The sequence below is a fragment of the Ips typographus genome, unplaced genomic scaffold (assembly GCF_016097725.1).
Source record: "Ips typographus isolate SLU unplaced genomic scaffold, UJ_Ityp_2.0 IpsContig87, whole genome shotgun sequence".
Lineage (NCBI taxonomy): Eukaryota > Metazoa > Arthropoda > Insecta > Coleoptera > Curculionidae > Ips > Ips typographus.
Genome location: NW_028098582.1, coordinates 201,671 through 228,481, shown reverse-complemented (window position 1 = coordinate 228,481; position 26,811 = coordinate 201,671). Strand labels below are relative to the sequence as shown.

The 26,811-nt window shown below is 39.0% G+C and overlaps 1 protein-coding gene across 1 annotated transcript; it reads left to right on the top strand.

Moving 5' to 3' along the window:
* Positions 1-13,069: 13,069 nt before the first annotated feature.
* LOC145739977 (uncharacterized) lies at positions 13,070-13,789 on the top strand. The gene is given in 2 exon segments (XM_081995300.1): positions 13,070-13,622; positions 13,625-13,789. Coding segments are annotated over 2 exon segments (624 nt in total). The 5' UTR covers positions 13,070-13,163.
* Positions 13,790-26,811: the final 13,022 nt, after the last annotated feature.

Sequence of the window (26,811 nt, the reverse complement as noted above, 5' to 3'; positions counted from 1 at the left end):
GAAATATTTCCGGAAGACTGCGAAAAACGAATGTTGTTTTGCGAAGACATGATTGAAAGGTCTAACCAAGACAATACTTTCATAGCAAATATTTTATTTACCGATGAGTCCTCTTTTTCCTTGCATGGTCGTCACAATCCGTCCGTTACTGTGGCTTATTCAAGGGAAAATAGGCATATAAGCGTACCTATTCGGACTCAATATCCGCAAAAGGTCAATGTTTGGGCTGGCATTTTAAACAATCATATTATAGGACCTTTTTTTATTGATGGAAACTTAAATGCCAATAAGTATTTAAACCTTTTAAGAGAGAACGTGCTACCAGCTGTACATAATCTGAACATTAATGCAGGAAATCTGGTTCCACCAAGACGGTTGTCCAGCGCATAATGCCAGAGACGTACAAGCATTTTTGCACCAAACATTTCCAAATCGTCTGATTTGCAGAAATGGTACTGTCAATTGGCCTCCTCGATCGCCCCAAATGACTTCTTTCTTTGGGGGCATGTAACCCAAAAATTTTACGGTCATCGTCACATGAGGGCTGAAGATTTAGGCCAATTGCGACTGAAAATAGTTGAAATACTAGGTTCTATTTCTAATCAAACTTTCATTAACGTGCGTCAGGAATTTTATGACAGGTTAGGCTACTGCTTGGCTAAAGCAGGAGATTTATTTGAGAACGAAATCAAATAAATGTTACGTTATTATTATTCTCTTAATTATCAATCCACCGTAAGAAAAAAAGAATGAGTTGGACAGCCGCCATGTTAATACCAACACATGGTCATTCGTCGATTTAAATTTATTTCTTTATTTTCTTCGTTCTCTCTTAAGAAGTAGCGTATTTTGTCGCGTTAATATTTCCATCAATAAAAAAGACCAATATTATCGCCCACAATGTCACACCAAACATTAACCATTCAAGGTAGGGACCTTTATTTTTCAAAAAAGACAAAAATAATAAAATGTTCTTGCTTAGCGAAGCAACGACAATTTAAGTTTTTTTTTTGAAAAACGTACATTCATCATACACATAGGGTCAACTGACCAGTCAGTGAACTTCACCTAGTAAATGAACAAAATCCCACATTTTAGCCAAAAACAAGAACTCCTTACAAAATATTATATTCCTCTCTTTCTCTAATGCTAACTGCGCATATCAACTACGCCGTTCATTTATTGGAATTTCAAACAAGTGCAACCAGTGTTGCCAGACCTACTGTTTTAACAGTAGATTTACTGTTTTAATCTTCAACCTTCTGTTCTACTGTTTCCATGATAAAATCTACTGAAAAATTACTGAGTACAACATGCGGAGAAAAGTGGTATTCTTCCCTCTCTACTACGATTTTACCATCAAAAGTCCAAAGAATAGCTAATAAGTAATAATATAATAATTATTACCAACCGGCGGCGATGTTTACAAATTTTTTAGGCCATTGACCACCACTGCCATCTATGATGTATACTCGATAAAACAATGACGTTAATAGGCAATCTGTTCCCCGTAGTTGATTGTGTATCCTGTATTTTTTTACTGTTTACATCATTTTACACGTACCGAACGTTTAGTGACTAAGCTTGGTTTTGTTAAAAACGTCTAACGATTTGTTTTAGAAATAGCCCAGCCGAAGATGAGCAGGTACTTAACTTTTGTAAATTTTAATGTTAGTCCCTACTTAAATTGTAAAATATTTCTAGTTCCGAGGATGGTTTGTCAGGTGGGGAAGGGCCGTCTACTAGCAAAACCCCTGCAAAAAGAGCAAAGTATTATCAGAAATACAGACGCGATTGGGAAAAAGATGTAGAATTGGCAGGTTGGCTAAGACAAGGAAAAACAACACGGAGGCATTTTGCACTGTCTGCAATAAATCTATTAATATCGGTTCCACTGGCAAACAAATCTTGTTGCGACATAAAGAAAGTGCTGTTCACTTAAAATTATCAAAATCTGCCAAGAAACAGCCCACGTTAACTTCCATGAGTAGTTTTAAAAAGACAAGTTTGCTTGAAGAAGCAGTTAAGAAAGCCGATATACATTTGGCCGCCTATGTTGCTGAACATAACATATCATATAATGCAATAGATCATTTGCCAAAGTTAATAAAAGAAATTTGCCCCGACTCAGAGATTGCCAAGCAAATTCAGTGTGGCCGTACCAAATGCTCAACAATTGTTAAAAACGTAATTGGTAAACAGAATGAGTTGGACGTTAGGAGTATTTTACAAACCAAAAAGTTTTCAATAATCATTGATGAGTCGACAGATAGGTCATGTACAAAGCATTTGGCGATAGTTTGTAGGTATTTCGATGATGAAAGTAAAAGGTAACTGTTTTATCAGATTTTTAGATTACTTTTAAGTAATAACAATTTTAGGATTTGCGACACCTTTCTAACACTAATACCTATGAAGGACGCTAGGGCACAAGATATTTATGGAAATATTATTAGCTATTTTCTGAACAAAAAAATATCATATAAAGAAAATCTAATTGGCTTTGCCTCAGATGGTGCAAGTGTGATGACAGGCAAGTACAATTCTGTGATGAGCCGATTTAAAGAAGAAGTGCCGAACATATTCTTAATGCGTTGCATCTGTCATAGTTTTCATCTATGTGCCTCGGCTGCATGTGAAAAATTACCTAGAGGGGTTGAAGATATAGTTAGGGACACATACAACTTTTTCTCCAACAGTCCTAAACGAATTGAATCTCTGAAAGAGTTTCAGAACTTCACAAATACAAAAATTCATAAATTACTTCATCCTTCACAAACTAGATGGTTATCTTTGGAAAGTGCTGTGGTAAGATTATTAGAGCAATATGATTCTTTAATTTTATTTTTCACAGATACGTTGTTTACCGAGCGACTTCTTACGGCAGAAGCAATTTTAACTCGATTGAAAGATCCAATAACAAAATGTTTTCTAGAATTTCTGGAGTTTGTATTACCGTTCTTCAATAATATGAACAAAGAAATGCAATCTTCTAGGGCTAGTTGCTAGGGCTTAAACAATCACTTAACTTATGAAATTTTAAGGTTATATTTCTATATAGAAAAATTGCAGCCATTTTCGGTTATATGTACATGTGTTGATAAAATGGGATGCGGCATGTGCTTCTAAAACGGGATATATCCCATTTTAGAAACAAGATGCTCGTTTCCTGTTTTAATTTTAATACGATTGCCGTGAACATTGTTGGTATTTTTTCATTTCAGAATCATTATTATTAGCAAATATGGCAACTCGGAAAACAACTCGTCAGTCTTGGTCCGAGGAAGAAATGGCGAAAGCAATCAGATCGGTTTCAATTGGCAAATACGGTTACTTAAAAGCATCAAAAATTTTTTCGGTGCCAAAAAGCACCCTTGAGCGAAGAGTAAAAAACTTAAATAAACAAATTACCGGGCATCAAAAAGGCTTGGGAAGTAGACAACGAACTTTTTCGCGCCAAATGGAAGAACTTCTAGTTGACTACGTAAAAACTATGGAGAGCATGCTTTTTGGATTAACGTGTACAGATGTTCGTAGGTTAGCGTTTCAGTTAGCAGAAAGGAACAATTTGAAACACTATTTTAATAAAAATAAAAAATGGCTGGCTGGGCTTGGCTCCGATCTTTTATGAAAAAAAATCACCTTTCCCTGAGGAGACCAGAAGCAACATCGGCAGCTCGCGCTAAAGGTTTCAATGCAACTGCCGTAAACAAATTTTTTGATTTGCTGGAGCCCCTGCAAGATAGATACGCGTATGCACTATCTAGAATATTTAACGTCGATGAGACGGGATTAACAACTGTACAAGGGCGTCCATCTAAGGTGATTGCAATGAAAGGTAGGAAGCAAGTAGGAACGTTAACCTCAGCAGAACGAGGAACACTATGCACTGCGGTAATATGCATAAGTGCTGCAGGAACATATGTTCCACCCATGGTCATTTTCCCACGAGTTTACGTAAAGGAGGAGTTTTCAATTGGGCTACCCCCTGAATCCATAGTAGCCTGCCATTCTTCTGGTTGGATGCAATTAAACCTTTTCGAAAAGTGCTTCGACCATTTTTTAAAATTTACCAATGCCTCAAAAGAAAACCCTTCTTTGCTTATATTGGACGGCCATAAAACTCATACCCAAAACATAATTGTGATAGAGAAAGCCAGGGATCACGGTGTTACAATATTGTGCATACCACCACATTGTAGTCATCGCATGCAACCGCTAGACGTTTCTTTTATGGCACCTTTATCGACATTCTACAGTCAAGAGGTTGAAACATTTCTAAGGAACAATCCAGGTAGAGTCGTTACAATTTACCAAATAGGCAAATTATTTGGAAAGGCCTACTTAAGGGCAGCAACACCCAATAATGCCATTCATGGTTTTGAGAAAACTGGCTTATTTCCCGTTAATCGCCACGTTTTCACTGACGATAAGTTTATAGCTGCTGATCCCACTGATCAGCCAGAAAATGAATTAATTTCAACGGAAGACGGCTCACCAGACGGAGAACCACCATTTCCAATCAGGCTCCAAACTCCGCCTCCATCAACTTCATATTCGACCCACACACTGCTACAATCAAAATCAACCTCTCCAATCAGACATCAAACGCCACCGCCATCAACTTCATATTCAACCCACACACTGCCACAATCAGAATCAACTCGTCCTCTTGACTCAGATGACAGCTTCTCCAGTGATGATGATAAACCTTTGGCCAATATTTTTCAAATTTCACCAGAAATGATTCGTCCATACCCAAAAGCAGCATTAAGAAGGCCTGCGAAAACTGGAAATAGAGGTAAAGCTGCCATCTTAACGAGCTCACCTTATAAGAATGAATTAAATGCCAGTATAGAAGGGAAACAACGTAAAGTGTCAACCGGTAAATTGCCATCTTTGAAAGGAAAGGCACTATCGAAGGAAAAATCAGTAAAAAAAATCTCCAAACTACGGAAAAATAGTTCGGCTGAAGTAAAGACTGATAAAGCAACAAACAAGACTAGATACCAAAAAGATGTGAATCGGAAAAACAAGACCAAAGACAAGAATATCCAAAAAATAGACATGACCAAAGAAAACAGTGATGAGGAAGAAAATCCAGTGTGCTTTTATTGTGAAGTAGATTTTATAAGCAGCAAACCTGGTGACCAGTGGATTCAATGCAGTTCCTGTCAAAGATGGGTCCACGAAGCTTGCGGTGTATCAGACAACGAAGCCAGCTATTTCATATGTGATCTGTGCGTATGCACATAATCCCATTTTAGAAACAATACTGATCCCGTTTTAGATATACGTGTTCCTAAAATGGGAAATTTCACTCACCTAAGAAGAAAAAATGTTTTTGTTCTATGTTTAATACTGTTACGGTCTGGGCCTACTATGCTCGATACTTCTTAACGAGCTCTCGCCTCGGGATGAAACCGATGCGCCGCAATATCTGGCCGGGCGCGTATTAAAGTAGGCCACAGTTAGGAAGCGCTACCTGGAATATTCTTGAATGATCAAGGCAACCCGCGAAGCGTTTCGCGGTCATTCTAGAACGTGGTTTGCGAATATAAAAGACGCGGTCTCGACCGCAGTAGTAGTGAATTTGCGAATCCCATGGGTTTAAGCATGGTGCACCATTTAACTGTTGGGAAAACATTTCTCTGATAACCTTAACATTTGACAAGTTCATCGTCTGGAAGTAATTTGCTAATTTCAGCATCCTGGCTTTCCGGTGGAGAGGGATCTGAATTGTATTTATACGGTTTTCTTATCACATTCTCCACAGTTCGTCCTCTGACCCATACGAGACTTTTGTAGTGCATTTTTGTCGAGTCATACGAGTCTTTTGTAGTGCATTTTTGTCGTGTCATATTTGAAAGTAAGTACAAGTGTTTTTTTTTTCCTTTTTATTCATTATTTCCATATAGTTTTCCTTCCAAAGAAAAATTCACTTTGTTTCGCTATCCAATGTTAACAATATTTTCCCTTTCAGATGGAACCTGGAAATGGAGGAGGAGATATCGAAAAGGGCCGGGGCCGCGGTGCTCGTCTGATGGCCCTATTGGCTGCCCAGCGGGCCCGACGAACCGTGGGTGCGGCCAGCCTCAAACTGGGGCCTGAAGTTGATGCTGGTCCTTCTGCGGCCAGCGAGGTGGAGGCTCCCCCTCAAGTGGCAGGTGAGGTGGAGGCTCCCCCTGGAGGTCAAAACTCCCCAGAAGAAAAAATAGAGGAGGAAGGCGGCGTCAACGACGCCTCAACAGTGGTGGCGCCGCGTTTGGCTGTTGAAGCCATTGGCAGTAATGCCAAGACGGTTAATTTTTATTTTTTTTAGAGTAACAAAAAAAAACAAAAATAAATAAATATTAACCCAAATGCTTGTATTATTTTAGTTGCGGGGTTCCTTCTGGTGTCCATGGGTCATGGTAATGTAAAATTCTGCTTACATGGACTACTTCAGTTTTAGATTTTTGCGAAATGCCCTTTCGTATTTCATAGTCCACATCAGACATTTTTCGATTTATGTAATAAGGACCAAACCATCTAAGCAGTAATTTTTCACTTTTTCCTACTTTCCTAATAGGGGTGAAAACTTTTACTTGGTCCCCCACTTCAAATTCAACATGGCGGTGTTTACAATCATAACGTAATTTATCTAGGTCTTGACGCCGTTTTATATTTTCAACTGCCAAATTTCTGACTGCTAAACCAATGTCTCTAATTTGGTCGCTATTACTACTTTCCAAGGGTGGCAATAAGTTTGCTTCCAACCAATCAGATCGGTGTTTACCGAATGATGCGGCATTAATGGTGCTGTTCCTAGATTTTGGAACGCCATCTGTACTTTCTAACTCATAGAGTTGAGTACAGATGTCACCAGATGTTGCACACAACTATCATTTCTGGCATCCAGTTGACTATACTGGAACGAAGGTTTTGTTCTTTGGTTATCAAGCCCTATAGCCTCTCTGATGAGCCGTAATACGGCGAAACCGGTCAGAGGATTGGGATTGATAAACAAAAAAACAAAACCTCACCATTTTCAACCAAGTTTGCTTCCGTTGGTAAAATAGGTTCACGACCGTACACCAGCATGAATGGTGAAAATTTAGTGCTATCCTGTTTCGCAGAATTATACGCAAAAGTCACATGTGGAAGATATTCATCCCAATTTGATTGATTAGTATTAGTATACATAGATAACATATTGGCTAAAGTTTTATTAAGTCTTTCTGTTAAGCCATTAGTTGCGGGATGATATGCAGTAGTAAACTGACTCGTTGTCCCCATCTTTTTTAGCAATTCCGTAACCAATTCTGATTGAAAAACTTTCCCTCTATCGCTTAACAATTCCTTGGGTGCACCGTGTTTTGTAATAATTCTCTCCAGTATAAATTTCGCTACAGGTCCGGCTTTGCCGCTCGGTAATGCGTCAGTCTCCGCCCACCTTGTGGCGTAATCTGTCGCTACCACTATCATGGTTTTGCCGCTGCTACTTCTGCGAAACGGACCTAACAAATCTATTCTAACTTTTTCAAATGGGGTGCCAACTGGAATAGGATGTAACAGACCGATAGGCTTTTGATTTTGTTGGCCTTTCCTGGCCTGACAATCCGGGCATCCTTTTACAAAACGTTCCACGTCCTTTTGCAACCCTTGCCAATAGTATCTTTGTTTTATTTTTGCTAGGGTTTTTGACAATCCCAAATGGCCACTCAGCGGTTCTGAGTGGTGGGAGTACAAAATTTCCCCTATTAACTGTTGCGGTATCACTAAAAGTTTAGTCCGGCCCACTCCATGCGGGTTTATACGGTACAAAACTTCTGATTCAAGCCTAAAATTTTTCGCTTGCTTGCGTATACCAATTGTAGCTTCTTCAGGATGTTTTATAGCCTGAATTATTTCCAAAATGTTTTTATCTTTTGCTTGCAATTCCGCAATGTTACGTATATCCAATAAAAAGGTTGGTATTTCGTCAATTTCTTGTACTTTCGTATTTGCTGGCAAAACAGGATATCTGCTTACGCAGTCTGCATCTCTGTGAGCAATTCCTGATTTATGATGTACTGTGTAGTCAAATTCTGATAACTTTAACGCCCAACGCGCTAAACGTCCAGTAGTCTCTTTCAAGGTTTTTAACCAACATAGCGCATGATGATCAGTCACTATTTTTATAGGTTTTCCATAAATAAAATGTCTAAAATAGGATAGCGCCCATATAGCTGCTAACCCTTCAAGTTCTGTTATTGAATAATTCTTTTCAGCTTTACTAAGGCTTCTACTTGCATATGCTATTGGATGTAACGCATTTTCATGATCTTCCTGCAATAATATTGCTCCGATTCCATCTTTACATGCATCTACCCTTAATTCACATCCTTTATTTGGTTGAAAATGTGCCAAAACTGGTTCACTAATCAGTTTTTGTTTTAGTGTTTCAAATGCTTTGTCATGTATGTCCTGCCAATCAAATTTATTTTGTTTCTTTGTTAGATCATGTAAAGGACGTGCAATTTTTGCAAAATTTTCTATAAACTTCCGGTAGTAGTTACAAAGTCCCAAAAAACTTTGTACACCCTTTACATTTTTTGGCCTGGGAAAATTTTCAATTGAAACTAATTTCGATTTATCAGGAAAAATTCCGTCTTTCGAAATTGTATAACCAAGAATATTAATTTTTTCTTTTAAATATTCACATTTTTTAGGTTTTAGTGTTAAGCCTGCACTCCGGAGTCTATTGAAAACTTTACGTAATTTTTCCAAATGTTCATCCATCGTTTTAGAAAAAATTATAATGTTGTCCATGTAAATTAAAATTTCTTTCCATTTTAAATCTCTAAACACTACATCTCCTAACTGTTGAAATGTTGCCGGGGCATTGCACAATCCAAAAGGCATCACATTAAATTCCCATAATCCGTGACCTGGCGCTGTAAAGGCAGTAAGTGGCTCTCTTCTTTTACTTTGACCTGCCAATAACCTGAATACATGTCTAACGATGAGAAATATTTGGCGTTTCCTAAGTAAGTCAAAATATCCTCAATATTAGATCCTGACCATGAATTTTTTACTGTCACATTGTTTAACTTGCGATAATCCACGCAAAATCGTGTCTCTCCAGATTTTTTCTTCACTAATACGACGGGACTTGCCCAGGGCGAGTTACTTTGCCTTATTATGTCGTATTGTTCCATTTCTCTTATCTGCTCATCTATTATCTCTCTTTCTTTTTGTGCCACTCTGTAAGGTTTCTGTTTTATAGGTTTAGCATTCCCTACATCAATCTCATGTTCAATGACATCGGTCTTTCCCATATATTTTGGTGTTTTTGAAAAAACGTCACTATATTCTGAAAGTAATGTCTGTAATTTGTTACACAATTCTGGGTTCGTTATATTGCTTAGATTATGGTCATTCATGGTAATCATTTCTTCATCATCTTCAGTTTCATCAATACAATGAACTGGAATTTTTGTTATATCCATTTCTATATTTTTCTCTAAATAAACGATTGTGGTATTTTTTAATATGAACACTTCTTTAAACCCCATATTGTTAATTTTGATGTACCATTTGTCATTTCTTACAAAAATATTTGAACAAATCAATCCTCTTGGTCGTAGGTATTTATCGTTCTCGATAAAGCAGTACCTCGTAAACTCGTGCGGAGATAAGGCACAGTTCAGTCGTACCGTTATCTCGCGACCAACCTCGACCATGTAGTCGGTTTCAAGTGTAACCTTCAAACTTCGCGCGGTTGACTCAATCTCAACGTTCGCAAATACCTTATTAGTATCTTCCATTTGTTCTATTTTCCCTATGTTGTTGTTGACATTGTTGCCAAAATATAAAATCAATGGATCAAGTTCATGGTATAATGTCACAGTATTGGTATTATAGTCAATTAATGATTTTTTACTAGCCAAGAAGTTATGTCCCAAAATTAAGGCTTTTGATAAATTTTGCACCACTAGTGCCTCAATGGAAATAATTGTGCCATTCACTTTTATAATTACCTCAGAATTACCGAGAGGTTGAACTGGATAGCCTCCTGCGGTTATCAGTTGTATATTGTCTCGTAACCGTCTCATGTTACTTATATAATCTATGTCGACTACATTTTTACAAGCTCCTGTATCAAGTAAAACAGGGACGTTATCTTTATCGTTAACCGTGATATGTACTATTAATGTTTGCTTACTGGTGCCCGTAGATGATAATTGGACAATTTCGTTCGGGCTTCTTAATTTTGAAACTGTCCTCTGTCGTTTGGGTTTCTTCGGCCTTGAGGTGCATTCCTTTGAAAAGGCCTATTATTGAAGTTACAAGACACGTGACCGGGCCTACGGCAATCAATGCAAATAACCCGGCCGTCGTGCGTTCTCGTACGAGGCAAATAATTATTGTTATTATTATTTCTCCAGTTTTGATTAGAAAACTGATTTCTGTTCCTATTAAAAGTATCATGGCTCTGGGATTGTTGCGAATTGTTTCTTACAAATTGTCGCCCCCTATTGAATGAGTTGTTCCTCGGACTATTTTGATTTGGTCTAAAATGATTCACCCTTGGAACATAGGTATTTCGTGTCTGATTTTGAATCGTATTTGAAAAATTCCTATTAAAAAATGTCCGTGGCCTGGTGTCATTCCAGGTCCTTTGTCGGTTTGTTGGGTTATTACCATTGTTACTGTTTACTGCCGCAGATACTGACAATAAAGCTGTACTTTGTGTCATTTGATTCACTAATGTCCTTTCTTTTATATCGCTAATCTTAATCACCAATTGCGTTAAATCGTCAAAATTTCTATTGCTAGAACTAAGCAAATAATACATCTCATAGTAAGACGGATGTAAACCATTTTCAAAATGATCCCTAAACGAATCAAAAGTCATTTCTGGGTCAATCTCGTTTGCGATTGCCAATAGATCATAATAGTACTTTTTTATGTCCTCGACGTCTTGCTGTTTGCGAGTGTTTAATCGAAATTTTAACTTTCGGAGTGGCTGTTCTCCTGAAAACTCTTTCAAAAAATCTGATTTAATATTTAGCCATGTTTTCATCTGATTCTCTGGCTCACTAATATAATTACTAAACCATGTATGGGCTGGACCTTCCAAAAAATTAGCCAAATAAGATATTTTGTGATTTTCTGACCAGCTATTCACAATCGCTGCCTTTTCGTATTTATTTATAAAAATACTGGGAGAGTCAATAGAAGGGTTAAATGTAGATGGGCATGTAAACTTAACGCTTAAAAGCTACGGGGGTAGCCGGAGTTTTTGGCTCAGCCAAAGCTGCCTGTAATGTCATGTTAGCCATTACTAAAGTATTGTTAGGGCGTATGGCACGGTTTCTTTCCCGAATCACAGGGGGTGGGCAAGGATTATTAGAACTTTGTAATAATTCTGAGGGGCGGGATTTTGGTGGCACTACCACTTCTAAGGGACTTTCTTGCCAAGGATCCTCTGTTTCACGTGGTTTTGGCGGAGTTCTACTTAACGAAGCTCTTGGTCTGAAATAAACTTCCGTGGATTGGGGCTTAGAAGTCGAAGCCGAGGCTTGGGAAGTTTGAGCTTGAACGCCCACGACAGTATTGTCAAGAGTATTTTCTTCGTCCTCACTGCTTGTCAAACAAACTGAACTGGGTTTGTCAAGCTTTTGTTTGTGTGAAGAAGTTGCCGTTTGTGTCGGAGCAGGAGAACTCACAGTCGAACTGTGATGCTCGGGTTTAAAATCTTTTAACTCTTTTATCACCTTCTCTGGGTTTCGACCCCTAGCGATAGCTTCACGTAACACGAATTTTTCTTTTTCCGACAAACTTTGAGCCCTACTGCGAGTTTTTACTCGATCTTTGTCACTCGACTCACTCATGGACAATTTTTAAATGACCGTTTAAATTCATTTATGTGCTATATTTATTTTTTTTTAATTTTTTTTTTTCCGTTTCGTTTAAAAATTTAAATTTAAATCTTTTAAGCAAGTTGATTATTCCTAGCAATTTCTTTACGAATTTGCTTGTTCATCAAACTAATAATTTTTTTGACGCTAAAATACACAAGCATTAATACCCCCATGCACAGAAAAATAATAATTAAAATTTCCTTAGCTGACCATGAATTATCTTTTTCCGAACTATTTGATACACCTCCACTGTTTCCCGCTTGAGAAATAATAATTTCCTCCTCTTTTGAAGATGTACCACCCATATTAAACCAAAATTTTATCAAATGAGCGCTTCAATAGCAAAGGAAATCCCCAAAAAATCACTAAATAAATCAATGTCACTATCCCTAGCCAAAAGAAAATAATACCTAAAATTTCTTTTATAGCCCACACATTATTCTCTTGAATCTGTATCATACCTCAAAAAATAAAAATAGAAATAAAAAACTCAACTATTGTTTTTTATCCATCCCAAAACAGACCGGCGCCTCCACCAAATGTCACGTTTAATTTATGAGTCCTTTTGGGTTCACCAATTAAACTGACTCACGACGATAAACGTCGCGCCGGGATCTCAGTTTTAAGGATGGAATCAAACACTGAGTTTATCTATTAAACACTTAAATCTATTAAATATGGAATACACAAATGGGTCTGCACAATACGGTCATAAACACTAAAAGTTGACAATGTAATAATTGTACTTACACAGACTCATGAGCAAAGGACTTAGCTTTTCTGGCGGCTGGCTTGGTCACTTTCGCGTTTTGAACAACTTTGGAGGACTGACTACTTAACTTGATCTTTTCCCGAGGAGAGTCGACATTTCGACTTCTCAGGTCAGCTGGTCGCACTACCGTTGATCGGTTCACACTTATCCTATACTGCTGAAATCGGCGTATTTTATACCCGATTGGCTGACGTAGTTTGTTATTGTTCGTCGCCTATTTTTCATATTCCTGCAAAGCAGGTGGTGGCGACTCATCGCTGATATGGTGCACCCGGTGCATGACACATTCGGTGCATCGTGATGCGACCTTGCCTCGTGCGCTTAATATTTTGCAATCCTCGAATACTCTTATGTTTTTTAAGTTAATCAGTCCAACTTTCCAATTAACGGATTTTCCATTCGTGACAATAGTACTTCACGCAGGAAATGAAAATGGCTTCATTAATAATGCGAGTTTGGTTTTTAAAAGCGGTTCGAAAAAAGGCGACTATCATGACAACATGAATCGAAAAAACTTTGAAAATTGGTTTAAAAATCAATTAATCCCAAATTTATCGGAAAAATCACTTATAATAATGGACAATGCGAGTTACCATTCTGGACTTTTAGAAGAAATTCCCCAGAAATCTTGGACAAAACAAAAATTAATTACCTGGTTAAGGAAACAAAATGACGATTTTGAAGAAAAAGCGATGAAAGATGAAATTTGGACTTTATTTTGTTCAAAATTGATTCCACAGAAAAAATATTACCTGGATGAATATGTAAAATCTTTTGGCCACAAAATTTTAAGATTACCACCATATCATTGCCAATACAATCCTATAGAGATGGTCTGGTCCGAGTGCAAGAGAAAATATGATGAACATATGATAAGTTTACAAGGGACAGCAGTAGAAGTATTGACAACTTGGGAAAGGGTTTTAAGAGAAATGCCAGCAGAACATTGCAAAAAAAAAACTACATTCAACATGTCAACAAGCTCATAAACCATTCTTGGAACACCATAAAGTACTGTGATGTTTCAGACATTGAACCACTCATTATTACTGAAGCCAATAATGATTCAGATTCTGAATTAAGCTCGGAATTAAGTGACTCCGAGATTGAAGATAATCTCATTTAGCTACACACTTATGTATATCTTCTTAATTCTTTATTTTTGGGGTTATTTTGGTTTTACTGACCAACATTTTCTTAGAAATGTTGGTGAAATAGAAGTCGTCAGCTTGAATTCCAGCCTTTTTCATTCGACATAGGGTAGCAGTACTCACTTTTAAAGACTGTGATGCTCTATCGTACACATTGGAGTACTCAATCGGCATGCCATCTTAATATTGTTTCTTTTTGTTCTCGAGAAAAAACACATTTAGAATTAGTACTTGTTTGTAAATTGTATGGTTTAGCTTGTAATTTTACTACGATAGCACGTTAAATTTTGCCGTTGTGTATTAAATATATGTATGCATATAGTAAATTTCTTTGTATGTATTTCTTTTTATTCTTTTTCGTAAGATTAAATTGGTAATGTTGGTATGTCAAATTACTATTTTCGCTTTATTATGCAAAGTAGAATAACACAGCACAAAATCAATGAACATTAATAATATATTATGTTATTAGGAGTAGAAGAGATCTTTAAGTGAGTGCAAGCACACCTATTCACTGAATGAATGATGATTAAACTGAAACTCTCATGATCATGTGATTTTCAGGGCACTTGATCATCAGTCACTTCCGAACGCACTAATTTTTCAAAGGATTTGTAGGTTAGAATTTGTGTTTGTGATCTAATTCCAGACATGCGTGTTTTTTCACCTGCTTGACGTCATTCTCAAAGGGTAAAAATTTGACTATAGTAAATCTAGTCATTTTCCGCAGGCAGGTCTTATGGGTCAATACCGAAATATTAATTTTCCTTTCCAGTTATTGTCGGCTGATCTTATTGGTCCTTATCCAAGATCAAAATCGGGAAACCAGTACGTTCTTGTTGTGGTGGATTGGTTCACTAAATTTGTACTTGTGCACACTATGGCGAAGGCGACTTCTAGGGCCATAGTTAAGTTCATCGAAAATCAAGTTTTCCTTTTGTGTTGTAAACATTGTAAATATTCAAACCCTTAAGGAGAGTAGCGCCCTAGAATTTTACCCCCACCAAGAGATGCCTAAAGTTGGACTTTAATAACTGGCAACGCTGCATCTCTCTCTCTCGTACGAAGCCGTCGCCGTGCCGACACGTTACCATTTTAATTCCCGAATATAATCGTTTAATTAGCTAAAAAAGTTCGTTTCATTAAAATAATCGAATCATACAGTCCACTACAAACGAGAAGTATAAATCCAACATAAATTTTGGTCCATACGAGCGGATTGCAAAGTGATAAGTGATAAGTAACCTCAAAAAGCATCGGTTTGATGTAAATTCCGCGTGCCGCGTTCCGTGAACGGGTGCAAGATCAACAACAGCGAGCCATACACAGCGTTGCCACGTAGAGCAGCGAGAAAGAAGCAAGATGTCAAAATATAAAGTAGGTCCTTTCCATTATTTTCCGTTAGTGTTCCTACCTGGATACATCCATCTGCATGCTAAAATTTGTGTGAGAAGCTTAAAGCAAATAATCAGATTTAGTTTTTTAAAAAAAAACGTCTAAACGGTCAACTTACATCAAGTTATAACAATGCCCGATGACACAGATAATGGTGTCGATTCAAGAATAGACGAGTTTAAAAGGTTGGTATTTCGAAGAGGCCAATTAAAGGCAACTCTAACTCGTTTTACTAATTTTTTGAACAGTCCAAATCCCGGATATACTAGCTTAAAATTGCGTGTAAAAGATCTCGATACAACTTGGGCAGAGTTTCAAGACATTCAATCAAAAATCGAAGAATTAGATTCAAAACAGGATGTTGAAAGACAGTCGTTTGAAGACAATTATTACAGTAGCGTTGCGATAGAGCTTGATTTAATTGAACAACAAGCACATATTCACACATTCGAGTGCTGGAGCAAATTTAAATGTGTCTCAACCAGCAATAAACAATAATAATAACGCAAAGTTACAATCTATTTCCCTGCCACAGTTTAGTGGATCGTACGAAGGGTGGATTCAATTCTACGAAGTATTTCAAGCGTTAGTAGATAAAAACAGCGACTTAACAAAAATTCAGAAATTTTATTACTTGCAGTCGTGCCTTCGCGGTGAGGCAACACAAGTATTACAATCTCTAGAAATCTGCGAAGCTAATTACGATGAGGCATTAAAGTTACTACGTGAAAGATATGAAAATAAGCGCATGTTAATTCACAATCATGTACGAAATTTATTTGAAATGTCCTCAGTATCTAGAGAATCTCATCAAAATTTACGAAAACTCATAGACAGCGTAGTTCGAAACCTTCGAGCATTAACGAGTCTTGGTCAACCAGTAGACCAATGGGATACGTTGATAATATATTTAATTTCACAAAAGTTAGGCAATCACACCCGTAAAGAGTGGGAAGTGCTGAACAATAAAGATTCGCCAATGCTCGATGAGTTATTAAATTTATTGAAAAATAAATGTCAAGTACTTGAAACTATTGACAATAAACAACACCACGCGTACGAAAAAGCTCCTCAAAACCGCAGTACAGTAGCTCATGTAAACACAGGAGATTCCACACAACAGTTTTATCAGAATTCGGCAAATCAAGGGCAATTTAATAATTTTTATTGTTACGTTTGTAAAGAAAAGAATCATTATACATACAAGTGCCCTAAATTACTTGCGTTATCCTGTAAAGATCGTTATCTTGAGCTGAAGCGTTTAGGAATATGCACTAATTGCTTAAGAAGTGGTCACAATAATGAAAATTGTACAGGTAAAACATGTAGGATTTGCAAGCGTAAACATAACTCCATTTTACATGATTCTAATTTCCAATTTAATCGAAACACTCCTTATAATAACAATAATACCTTTACCGCCATTAGTTCCACAAACGTCAGTTCTGAAAATACCGTTAATCTTGAAAATAGCGAACAAGGTTCCAGAATCTTGCAAATGTCCGATCAAAATTACAACAGTACGCGTCAATCGATACAAGAACTCGATAGTTCACTTCAGAGGCAATGTACCTTAACTAGCATAAATACAGGTGCTAACGAAACGGTCAGCAATGCAACAGCGTCATCAGCTGCTCGTTGTCACAACACTAATTCCTCGGGTAAAACTCAAATTTTGCTTGCAACAGCAATCGTTAACATTATAGACACAAATGGCAAAGCTTTAAAGTGTCGCGCGTTATTGGATTCTGCAAGTCAATCCAACTTTTGCTCTGAAGCTTTGTATCAAAAGTTGAACTTACCAGGATGTATAGTAAACGTTCCTGTTCTTGGAGTAGGAGGCGCGTCCTGTAATGTGTCAGTCAAAGTCAAAACAACGATTAAAGCGTTAAATGATTCATTCCAGGCAAAGGCTGAATTTTTAATTATAAATAAAATTACCACTAAATTGCCGCAAATTTCTTTCGATCCTACTTTTCTTAACTTGCCCGAAAACATTCAATTAGCGGATTCCGATTTTTGTAACTCAAACGAAATTGATATCTTAATCGGAACCGAATTATTTTTCCGTTGTTTAAATGACCAAAAAATTATGTTAGGTGAAGACGCTCCTATCTTGCAAAATACCAAGTTCGGATGGGTTTTAGTTGGTCCTTTAAACTTATACCGTGTACCGAAAGAAAAATATCATAGTCATTGTTTTTTGAATCTCAATGAATCTTACGAAAACCTACATAACACCATACAAAAATTCTGGCAAATTGAAAATGTAGGAAGCAAACAAGATAAGCTAACTAATGAAGAACTCGAATGTGAGTTAGATTTTCGAAATAATCATAAAATCGAAACAGACGGACGTTATACAGTTAAACTTCCATTAAAGCAAAATTATGTAGAGTTAGGAGAATCTTATTCGATCGCATTAAAATGTTTACTTTCTTTGGAGCGACATTTGGAAAAGAATATCGAGTTAAAAACCCAGTACACTGACTTTCTAAAGGAATACGAGAAAATGGGTCATATGTCCCGCATTAATCCTGATTTAGATTTACCAGGTGAAATTTGCGTATATCTCAGCCATCATGCCGTCATAAGGGAAAGTAGTAGCACTACAAAATTACGCGTCGTTTTCAACGCAAGTTTGAAAACTAATTCTGGCTATAGTCTAAATGACGTGCTCAAGATAGGGCCCAAAGTACAAAAGGACGTATTCGATATGGTTTTGCGTTTGCGCACTTACCCAATTTTGATTGTCGCGGACATTGAAAAAATGTACCGTATGATATGGATTGACAAATCCCATCGAAAATTGCAACGCATTCTTTGGAGAGATGACGTCACTGGAAACATCGTTCATTACGAATTAAATACCGTGACGTACGGCACAGCTAGCGCATCGTTCTTAGCTACGCGTGTTTTACATGACATTGGACTTAAATATAAAGATTTACAGCCCGAAGTTAGTAAAATAATTTTAAACAATTTCTACATGGACGACTTAATTTTTGGACACCACGACCTTGACAAAGCAATTGAATTAAAAGCAAATATCGACAAAACATTGTCTAAACATGGATTACAATTAAGAAAATGGGTGTCAAATAATCTCCGCGTGATCAAAAAATCTGACGATTCACAGAATACAGAATTTTATATACTCGGAGACGATGAAACAAAAACGTTAGGTACCGCTTGGAATACAAAATCTGATACTATTCATTATAATTTTCAATTAAAAATTGATCTTTCTATAATAACTAAAAGAACCATTCTAGCAACCATTGGATAGCTTTACGACATATTGGGTTTAATTAATCCTGTAATAGTTACGGCTAAATTAATCTTACAAGAGGTTTGGAAAAGTCAACTAGATTGGGACTCTCCAGTGCCTGCAATTATAGCTGACCAATGGTCAATTTTTGTCAACCAATTGCCTAAACTCAATTCTATACACATTCCACGTTGCGTGATAGATACCGAAATAAGTCATAGATCAGTTTTACTTTGTGGTTTTTCGGACGCGTCACACCTCGCTTACGGAGCTTGCATTTATCTCGTATCTTGCGATAATTCAAACAAACCCTCTTCACATCTGATTTGTTCTAAATCTAGATTAGCGCCATTAAGTTCGATGAGCTTGCCACGCTTAGAACTGTGCGGAGCACTGTTATTAGCTCGATTAGTCGACAAGGTGTTAAAGTCTCTAGAAATTCACATACCTCAAGTAAATCTTTTCACCGATTCTATGATCGTTCTGGATTGGCTAAATTCTGAACCGAGTCGATGGAAAGTGTTTGTCTCAAATCGAGTTGCCGAAATCCAACGACTTACCGCAAATATGACTTGGTATCATATTGTCACAGATTCCCAACATTTACAAACGTACTATACACCGAATAATCGCATATGTCAGCAAGTCTAGTAGGAATCTGGGTCAATCGACGAGTATTTATTCAGCAAGGCTGGCCATCTAAAATTACTGGTCTCCGGGTTGGTCGGCGAGCAACATTCCCTAACTTGAAGTGGTGGGTCGGCTCGCTACCTTCTTAGGATCCCAGGCTGATAAGAGAAGGGTTCTCTCGCAACTTGAAGTGACCGTTAGAACCCTTAACCCTGTCAGTTGTTCACTTGGTCTTTTGGTCACACCGTACAAGAACACCTTTGCGTGCCCCTTTACGGTGTAGCCGAAGGGCTAAAACCCCACTCGTCTCTCCCGAACCCCCATGCGCTTAACGACATTCACGGCCGTGTTGGCCCTTCTTTTCTGGGGGTAAGAATAACCCTTTTTAAGTATTTATTTTACATTATTTATAATAAATAAGGCTTACCTGTAACCAGAGTTGTTTCTCTACCATCCCTCACTACGCACCCCTAAACGTGACATGGTGGAGGCGCACCGTTCAATCCCCGTCTATTAATCTCCATATTGGTAGACACACCCTCGCAACCCAAGCCACTGAAGGCGAAGGGAAAAAAAAGGAATAAATAGAGGGAAATACAACCTGAGGTCAATAAAGCCAGACAGCCCGTTTGAACCGAGACATAGAAGCTCGAGTGTGGGGGATACACGAAGACAAGAGCCAGAGGGCTTACCTGAGTACATCACCCTCACGGTAGTAAGACAGAAAGAAAAAGCAATACTTGAAAAGAAAGAAGGCGGACAGGGGGACAACGAGGATACAGAAAGCGAACTCGACGTAACAATAAGAGAGAAAAACTCACCCCCGCTAGCACAAGCACAATCAGAGAGATTAGAAAGCAGAAAGAAAGGGATAATAGGCACCAACGCCATGGCAGACGTTACAATCTCCACTGTAGAGACAGGAGAAAAAACACCCGCACTACCCCAGTTCATCAGCCCCCCAACTTTCAACCCCTGTACAGACTCAGCACCAGTATTTATAGCTACCTACGAGCGAACAGCGGTGGCTAACAACTGGAATGATGCCTTAAAAATACTGTACTTTCACTCCTTCTTACAGGGGGCTGCAAACATATGGTACAGGGAATATAAAGAAACTTACCCCGACAGTAATTGGCACCATATCTGCCAGGCCTTTAAAATCGAGTTTAGTGACGGCGACATCAATTCACGGCTACTCTTAAAAGTGCGGGAAAGGAAACAAGGGTCCCTGGAACCAACAAAAAACTACTTTTACGACCTAAGGGTTCTATACGAAGAGTACAAGCAAGTGGTCGACCTTGACGAGTTCCAAGAAATTTTTCACAACGGCCTAAGAGACGAATCCAGAGCAAGATACTACTGGCTCACGCATTTCCCCAACCGGGCCCCTCGAAACTTGGATGAAATAAAAATGCTGTGCATTACAATGGATAACGCTCCTGTAGAAACCACCCCACCACCAGCATTTAGACCCCAGCGCCAATTCGAGTACAATTCAGCTCCCAGGCAACAGTCAAGCTACGAAGTGAACCGCCCCTATCGAGAAAGAACCCCGCCACCACCCAGAAGGACGTACGATACAAGGCGCACGCCCCCGCCAGAAAGGCACTACGTCTCCACAAGAACTAGAGACAATAAACCCGCGTGCTATTACTGCGGGAAACCAGGGCACTTTGCTGCAGTTTGCAGAAGCAGGCAGCAGTACCCAAACGCCAGGGGGTGGCAAAACTAAGCCCTGTCACCCTCTCCACTCAGGGCCCAACGTGCTGCAAAATTCTACACATCAACGCGGTGGTGAACGGTTACTATGTGCCAGTAATTATCGACACAGGTGCAGAGTTAAACATAATAAGCCACCACCTCACAGAGGGGGTGTACAAGCGTGGCCAACACCCTACCCTACTACTCACAGCAGGAGGACAAAGAATAGCTAGTCAAGGAGAGACATGGGCATCTCTTGAACTTAGGGGCAATAAAGTAAGAAAATTGAAAGTGAAAGCAACAGTATTGTCAGGCCCTCCCCAACCTTTGATATTAGGGATGGAATTTTTAAGGGAAATGAAGGCCTCCATATGTTTAATAATGAACACACTCAGCTTGGCACAAAACATGATTATACCACTAAGACATAATACGAAAAGCACCCACAAGCTGCACCCAATTGCCAATATAAGAAGCACCCACAATTTTAAATTAGAGCCAAGACAGGAAAACAGCATACGAAGCTGGAAAGAAGTTTTCCGAGAAATGCCCGGATCAATTTTCAGCTTGCCAAGCAACGTTGCATGGGCCTTTACGTGCTCCACAACGCCAAGCAAAGACAGAGGAGTCGGAAAAGCCATTAGAAATTACTTAGCGGAAAAAGAAACAGGCAAAATAAGCTTAGGCAGTACGACCAGCTTTCAGAAAGGAAACAGGCACGTCCTACAGATGGCGATAATAGAAAATAATGGTGAATGCACGTCCGCTCAGACACTCAAAAACTGCTGCACTAAATTAAAAGAATGGACAGTACGGAACGGTATCTCTAACATAGCCATCCCGAGATCGATTGCCGCAAATAACAGAACCGACTGGACAGAAATTAAAAATGCACTCTACGAAGAGTTCAAAGACACAAACCTAACATTATGGGTCTCTAAAGATAAGAACCCGCGACCAAAACCCCATAAACTGAGCAAAGGCAGCTCATGGGACGCCCTGCCGTACTTCGTAAAGGACGAAGAAAACATGGCTGAAAAAATAAGAATGTCTGAAGATTGCGTCCTTAATCCAGGGGAAAAGAAAGCAGTAAAAGTTGAACCTCAGCCCCCAGGAAACGACAAAAAACTCATGGTGCCAAACGAAGGGTGGTTGGTCCGCAACAACCTCTTGTGCAGCTTAGATCAGGCCGGAGAGGAAATCACGGTAAATCTGACAAACATAGGACCCACAAATAGAGTAATTTTCAAAGGCACAACGATAGCACGATTAGAATCTACAAATGAAGACATAAGCCACCTCTATACAACGTACAAAACTGAAGAGGACGTAGTAACACTAGACGACCATAAATTAGATCACATCACGGAAAAAGAATTCAAAAAGAAGCTGGAAAATTTACTAACCGAATATGAAGACATTTTTTGTAAATCACCTAAGTACATGGGAAAAACACAACTCATAGAACATAAAATAGAGGTCACGGAAAATAAACCAGTCAAATGTCGCCCTTACAGAGTGTCTCAAACTGAGCGAGAAATCATTGACGCACAGATACAAGAAATGTTAGAGTGTGGCGTAATAAGACCGTGCCATTCACCTTGGGCAAGCCCAGTTGTACTGGTGAAGAAAAAAGATGGCTCCACTAGATTCTGCGTAGACTACAAAAGAACGATAAACCCAGTGACCAAAAAATCTTGTTACCCAATACCGCAGATCGACGACATTCTTACATATCTGGGAAATGCCAAGTACTTTACCACCTTGGATATGTTTTCAGGGTATTGGCAAATACCAATTGAAGAGTCGTCAAAACAATACACGGCATTTACGGCACAAGGACACGGGTCATACGAGTTTAATGTGTTGAGTTTCGGACTGTGCAACGCACCGGCAACTTTCCAACAATTAGCAGATAGGATATTCAAAGACATGAAATGGAAAGACATCCTAATATACCTAGATGACATTATAATCTACTCAGAAAACCTAGATGACCACATCACAAAATTAAGAAAAGTATTTCAAAAAATGAGAGAAGCACATTTAACCCTTAAGCCAAGCAAGTGCGAATATTTACAGCAAAAGATAAGAATTCTAGGATTCTCTGTAAGCAGTGAAGGAATAAGCCCCGAAGAGGATAAGTTAGCGGGAATTAAGCAATTTCCCACCCCTAAGAAAACAAAGGAATTACAAAGCTTTTTGGGATTATGTAATTTTTATAGAAAGTTTATTAAAAATTACGCAGTATTAGCTCGGCCCTTGCATGAGGCAACAAGAAAGAACAAATTCTGCTGGGGTAAGGAACAAGAAGAAGCATTCCAAGTGCTAAAAGAAAAACTCACTTCAGCACCAGTCCTGAAACATTACAACCCTAACATTGGCTGCACAATGCATACAGACGCCTGCACAGAAGGAATAGGGGCAATTCTACTACAGGAGAGCGACGACGGACAAGAACACCCTATAGCCTATATAAGCAGGTCACTGTCAAAAGCAGAAAAAAATTATTCAATCAGCGAATTGGAGTTATTAGCAGCAGTTTGGGGAATGACCTACTTAAGGCATTTAATTTATGGACACCCAGTAAAAATAGTAACCGATCACCACGCTTTATGCTGGATTCATAATATTAAGGATCACTCAAGGAGGTTGGCACGCTGGGCTCTTAAACTAGCAGAATTCGATTACACTGTAGTGTACAAGAAAGGGAGTAAACACCAGGATGCAGACTGCCTGTCGCGGAACCCAGTGAGTAGTGCAGATGAGTACGTCATAGAAGACTTAGACGAGGTACCAACGTTCACCATCTCAACAGTTAATATGGGGTACTTGCAGGATCAAGACAAGAATTTACAGGACTTGAAACTTGCAATACGCAACCCTCAAGAAATCAGTATTAACGCACTGACACGCAGAAAAGCAAAAAAATTATAGACTTGAAAACGACATTTTGTTCAAAACTACCCCTACGAAAGATGGATTGGAATACGCACTCGTAATTCCAAGGGCTTTAAGAGAAGAAATCCTATGGGAAGCTCATAATGCACCCACCAGTGGACACATGGGCGTCACGAAGACACTAAGCAGATTAATCCCTAAATACTACTGGGACTCTATGATTAAAGATGTCCGCGGATACATTAGAGGTTGCAGGGATTGTCAGGCTAGAAAGGGGCCCACAAACAGAAAACCACTAGGGTTTCTTCAACCCATAAAAGTTGGTCGGGTTTTTGATCAAATAGGCATAGACTTACTGGGGCCATTCAGGAAAAGCAGCCAGGGAAAAACCACCATTATAGTAGTAACGGATTATGCAAGCAGATATGCCATTACAGCTGCCCTACCCAATGGAAAAGCAGGTCCCGTGGCAAAATTCCTGCTAGAAAAAGTAATACTGATTCACGGGGTCCCACGGAGCATCCTCAGCGATAGGGGAAAAGTTTTTCAGTCGGAAGTAGTACAGGAGTTGCAGCAAATCATGGGGATGAGGAGTACCTTTACAACTGCCTACCATCCATCCTGTAACGGCCTTACAGAACGGCTGAACAAAACACTGGCTGACATGTTGTCACTCTACTGCAGCTCTGATCAAACAGACTGGTGCTCATACTTGCCTTTCGTCACCTTTGCTTACAACACAGCAAAACAAGAAACAACGCAGTTCAGTCCATTTCAACTGGTGTTTGCTAGAGATCCCACACTGCCGCTGGACGCATCTTTACTGGACAGTAATGATGACTTGAACTCCCATAAACTGAGAGAAAAGGCACTACTTCTAAGGGCAACAGCAGTAGATAATATCCACAAGAAACAGGACAAAGACAAGGGCATTTATGACGGCAAACACAGAGAAGGGGAATTTGAAGTAGGTGACAGGGTCAAAATTTTTATCCCAATTAGAAAAGTGGGTAAAAGTGAGAAATTGCTACTACGTTGGTTTGGGCCCTATAAGATCACGAAAAAACTTAGTGAGGTGAATTACGAGGTGAAGCAAGAGAAAGGGAAGAAAACAGACGTGGTGCATATAGGAAGAATCTTGCCATTTTACGACGAATGGACGCTGGGGGACGCGTCAGAAGATAGCTCAGATGAGGAAAACGTGGTGGAAGAACAATAACTGGCCCAGGTCAGCCAGGGCCCCTATTACAAATATGGTATAAAGAGAAAGTATAAAGGGAAATCATATTTTGGTTGTATATATTATTGTTTAAACTTAACGAAATACGCTTTGACAAACATTCATCCAGCAGGCAAGCAAAAAACCATACCAACCACAGCGCCTATAGCGGCAAACGAGGACTCTCCGGGAGACAACACAGCAACCTACCCGAGCATAGCTGGTGATTTCATGCAAATGAGCAGGCGAACCGTAAGATGGCAGGGTACCACCACCTGCGAACTGAGTAACAGGTGCTCCGGTACCAGTCAGACAAAGTCCAACTTGGGCCAACCTCAACACCAAGCCGCTTGTCCAGGAACGATGCAGCGTCATATATAAGAATCAGTGAGCGTACAATTTAGGTTATATTATTTTACAAATAAAGGCAGTGGCCACACCTCCTGATAGAATAAGGCAGTACAACATAAAACTAGGATAAGTAGTGTTCGGGGCGAACACTTTTTGGGGGAGGGAGATGTCACAGATTCCCAACATTTACAAACGTACTATACACCGAATAATCGCATATGTCAGCAAGTCTAGTAGGAATCTGGGTCAATCGACGAGTATTTATTCAGCAAGGCTGGCCATCTAAAATTACTGGTCTCCGGGTTGGTCGGCGAGCAACATTCCCTAACTTGAAGTGGTGGGTCGGCTCGCTACCTTCTTAGGATCCCAGGCTGATAAGAGAAGGGTTCTCTCGCAACTTGAAGTGACCGTTAGAACCCTTAACCCTGTCAGTTGTTCACTTGGTCTTTTGGTCACACCGTACAAGAACACCTTTGCGTGCCCCTTTACGGTGTAGCCGAAGGGCTAAAACCCCACTCGTCTCTCCCGAACCCCCATGCGCTTAACGACATTCACGGCCGTGTTGGCCCTTCTTTTCTGGGGGTAAGAATAACCCTTTTTAAGTATTTATTTTACATTATTTATAATAAATAAGGCTTACCTGTAACCAGAGTTGTTTCTCTACCATCCCTCACTACGCACCCCTAAACGTGACAATATAGAGTCTGATATCAACCCCGCTGACATAGTCTCCAGAGGTTCTGATCCTGTAGCCATTCAAACTCAACCTCTTTGGTGGCATGGTCCTCCTTTTTTATTGACAGATTGTGAGCAGTGGCCTAAATGTCCAAACGTTAAAATAGCATTGCACGAAGCGCGAAAACAAAATATGAACTTATCTTTTTCTACCGTAAAACAAATCATCGGTAATCCTAATGAGATATTTTTTAGATGGTCTTCTTATAACACATTAATTCGAGTTATTGCACGTGTTTATAGATGGTCTCATAATGCTCGAAATAAGGAAAAACCTTCAGGGCCGTTATCTACCCGTGAGTTAGACAGCACTATTTACAAAATATGTAAGCTAGTGCAGATTGAAAGGTTTTCGGAAGAAATTCGTTGCTTACAGAATTCTCAAGTTGTGCCTAAAAATAGCCGAATTCTTTCTCTTAATCCGTTCATTGATGAACAAGGATTACTACGAGTAGGCGGACGATTAATAAATTCTAATCTTAATTTTGAAAGGAAACATGCTATTATTTTACCATCTAAACATGCATTTGTTCAGTTGTTAATCAATCACTATCATCGGAAATTCCTACATGCAGGTCCGTCATTCATTCTAAATCAAATTCGGGACAAATTTTGGATTATTACCGGAAGAAACGAAGTTCGAAAGGTGTTAAGGAAATGCGTTATTTGTTTCCGAATAAAACCGTCAAGCCCCAATCAACTAATGGGAGCATTACCAAAACCTCGAGTCGTACCATCTCGACCCTTTTCTTATTGCGGCATTGATTATGCTGGCCCTTATTGTCTGAAAG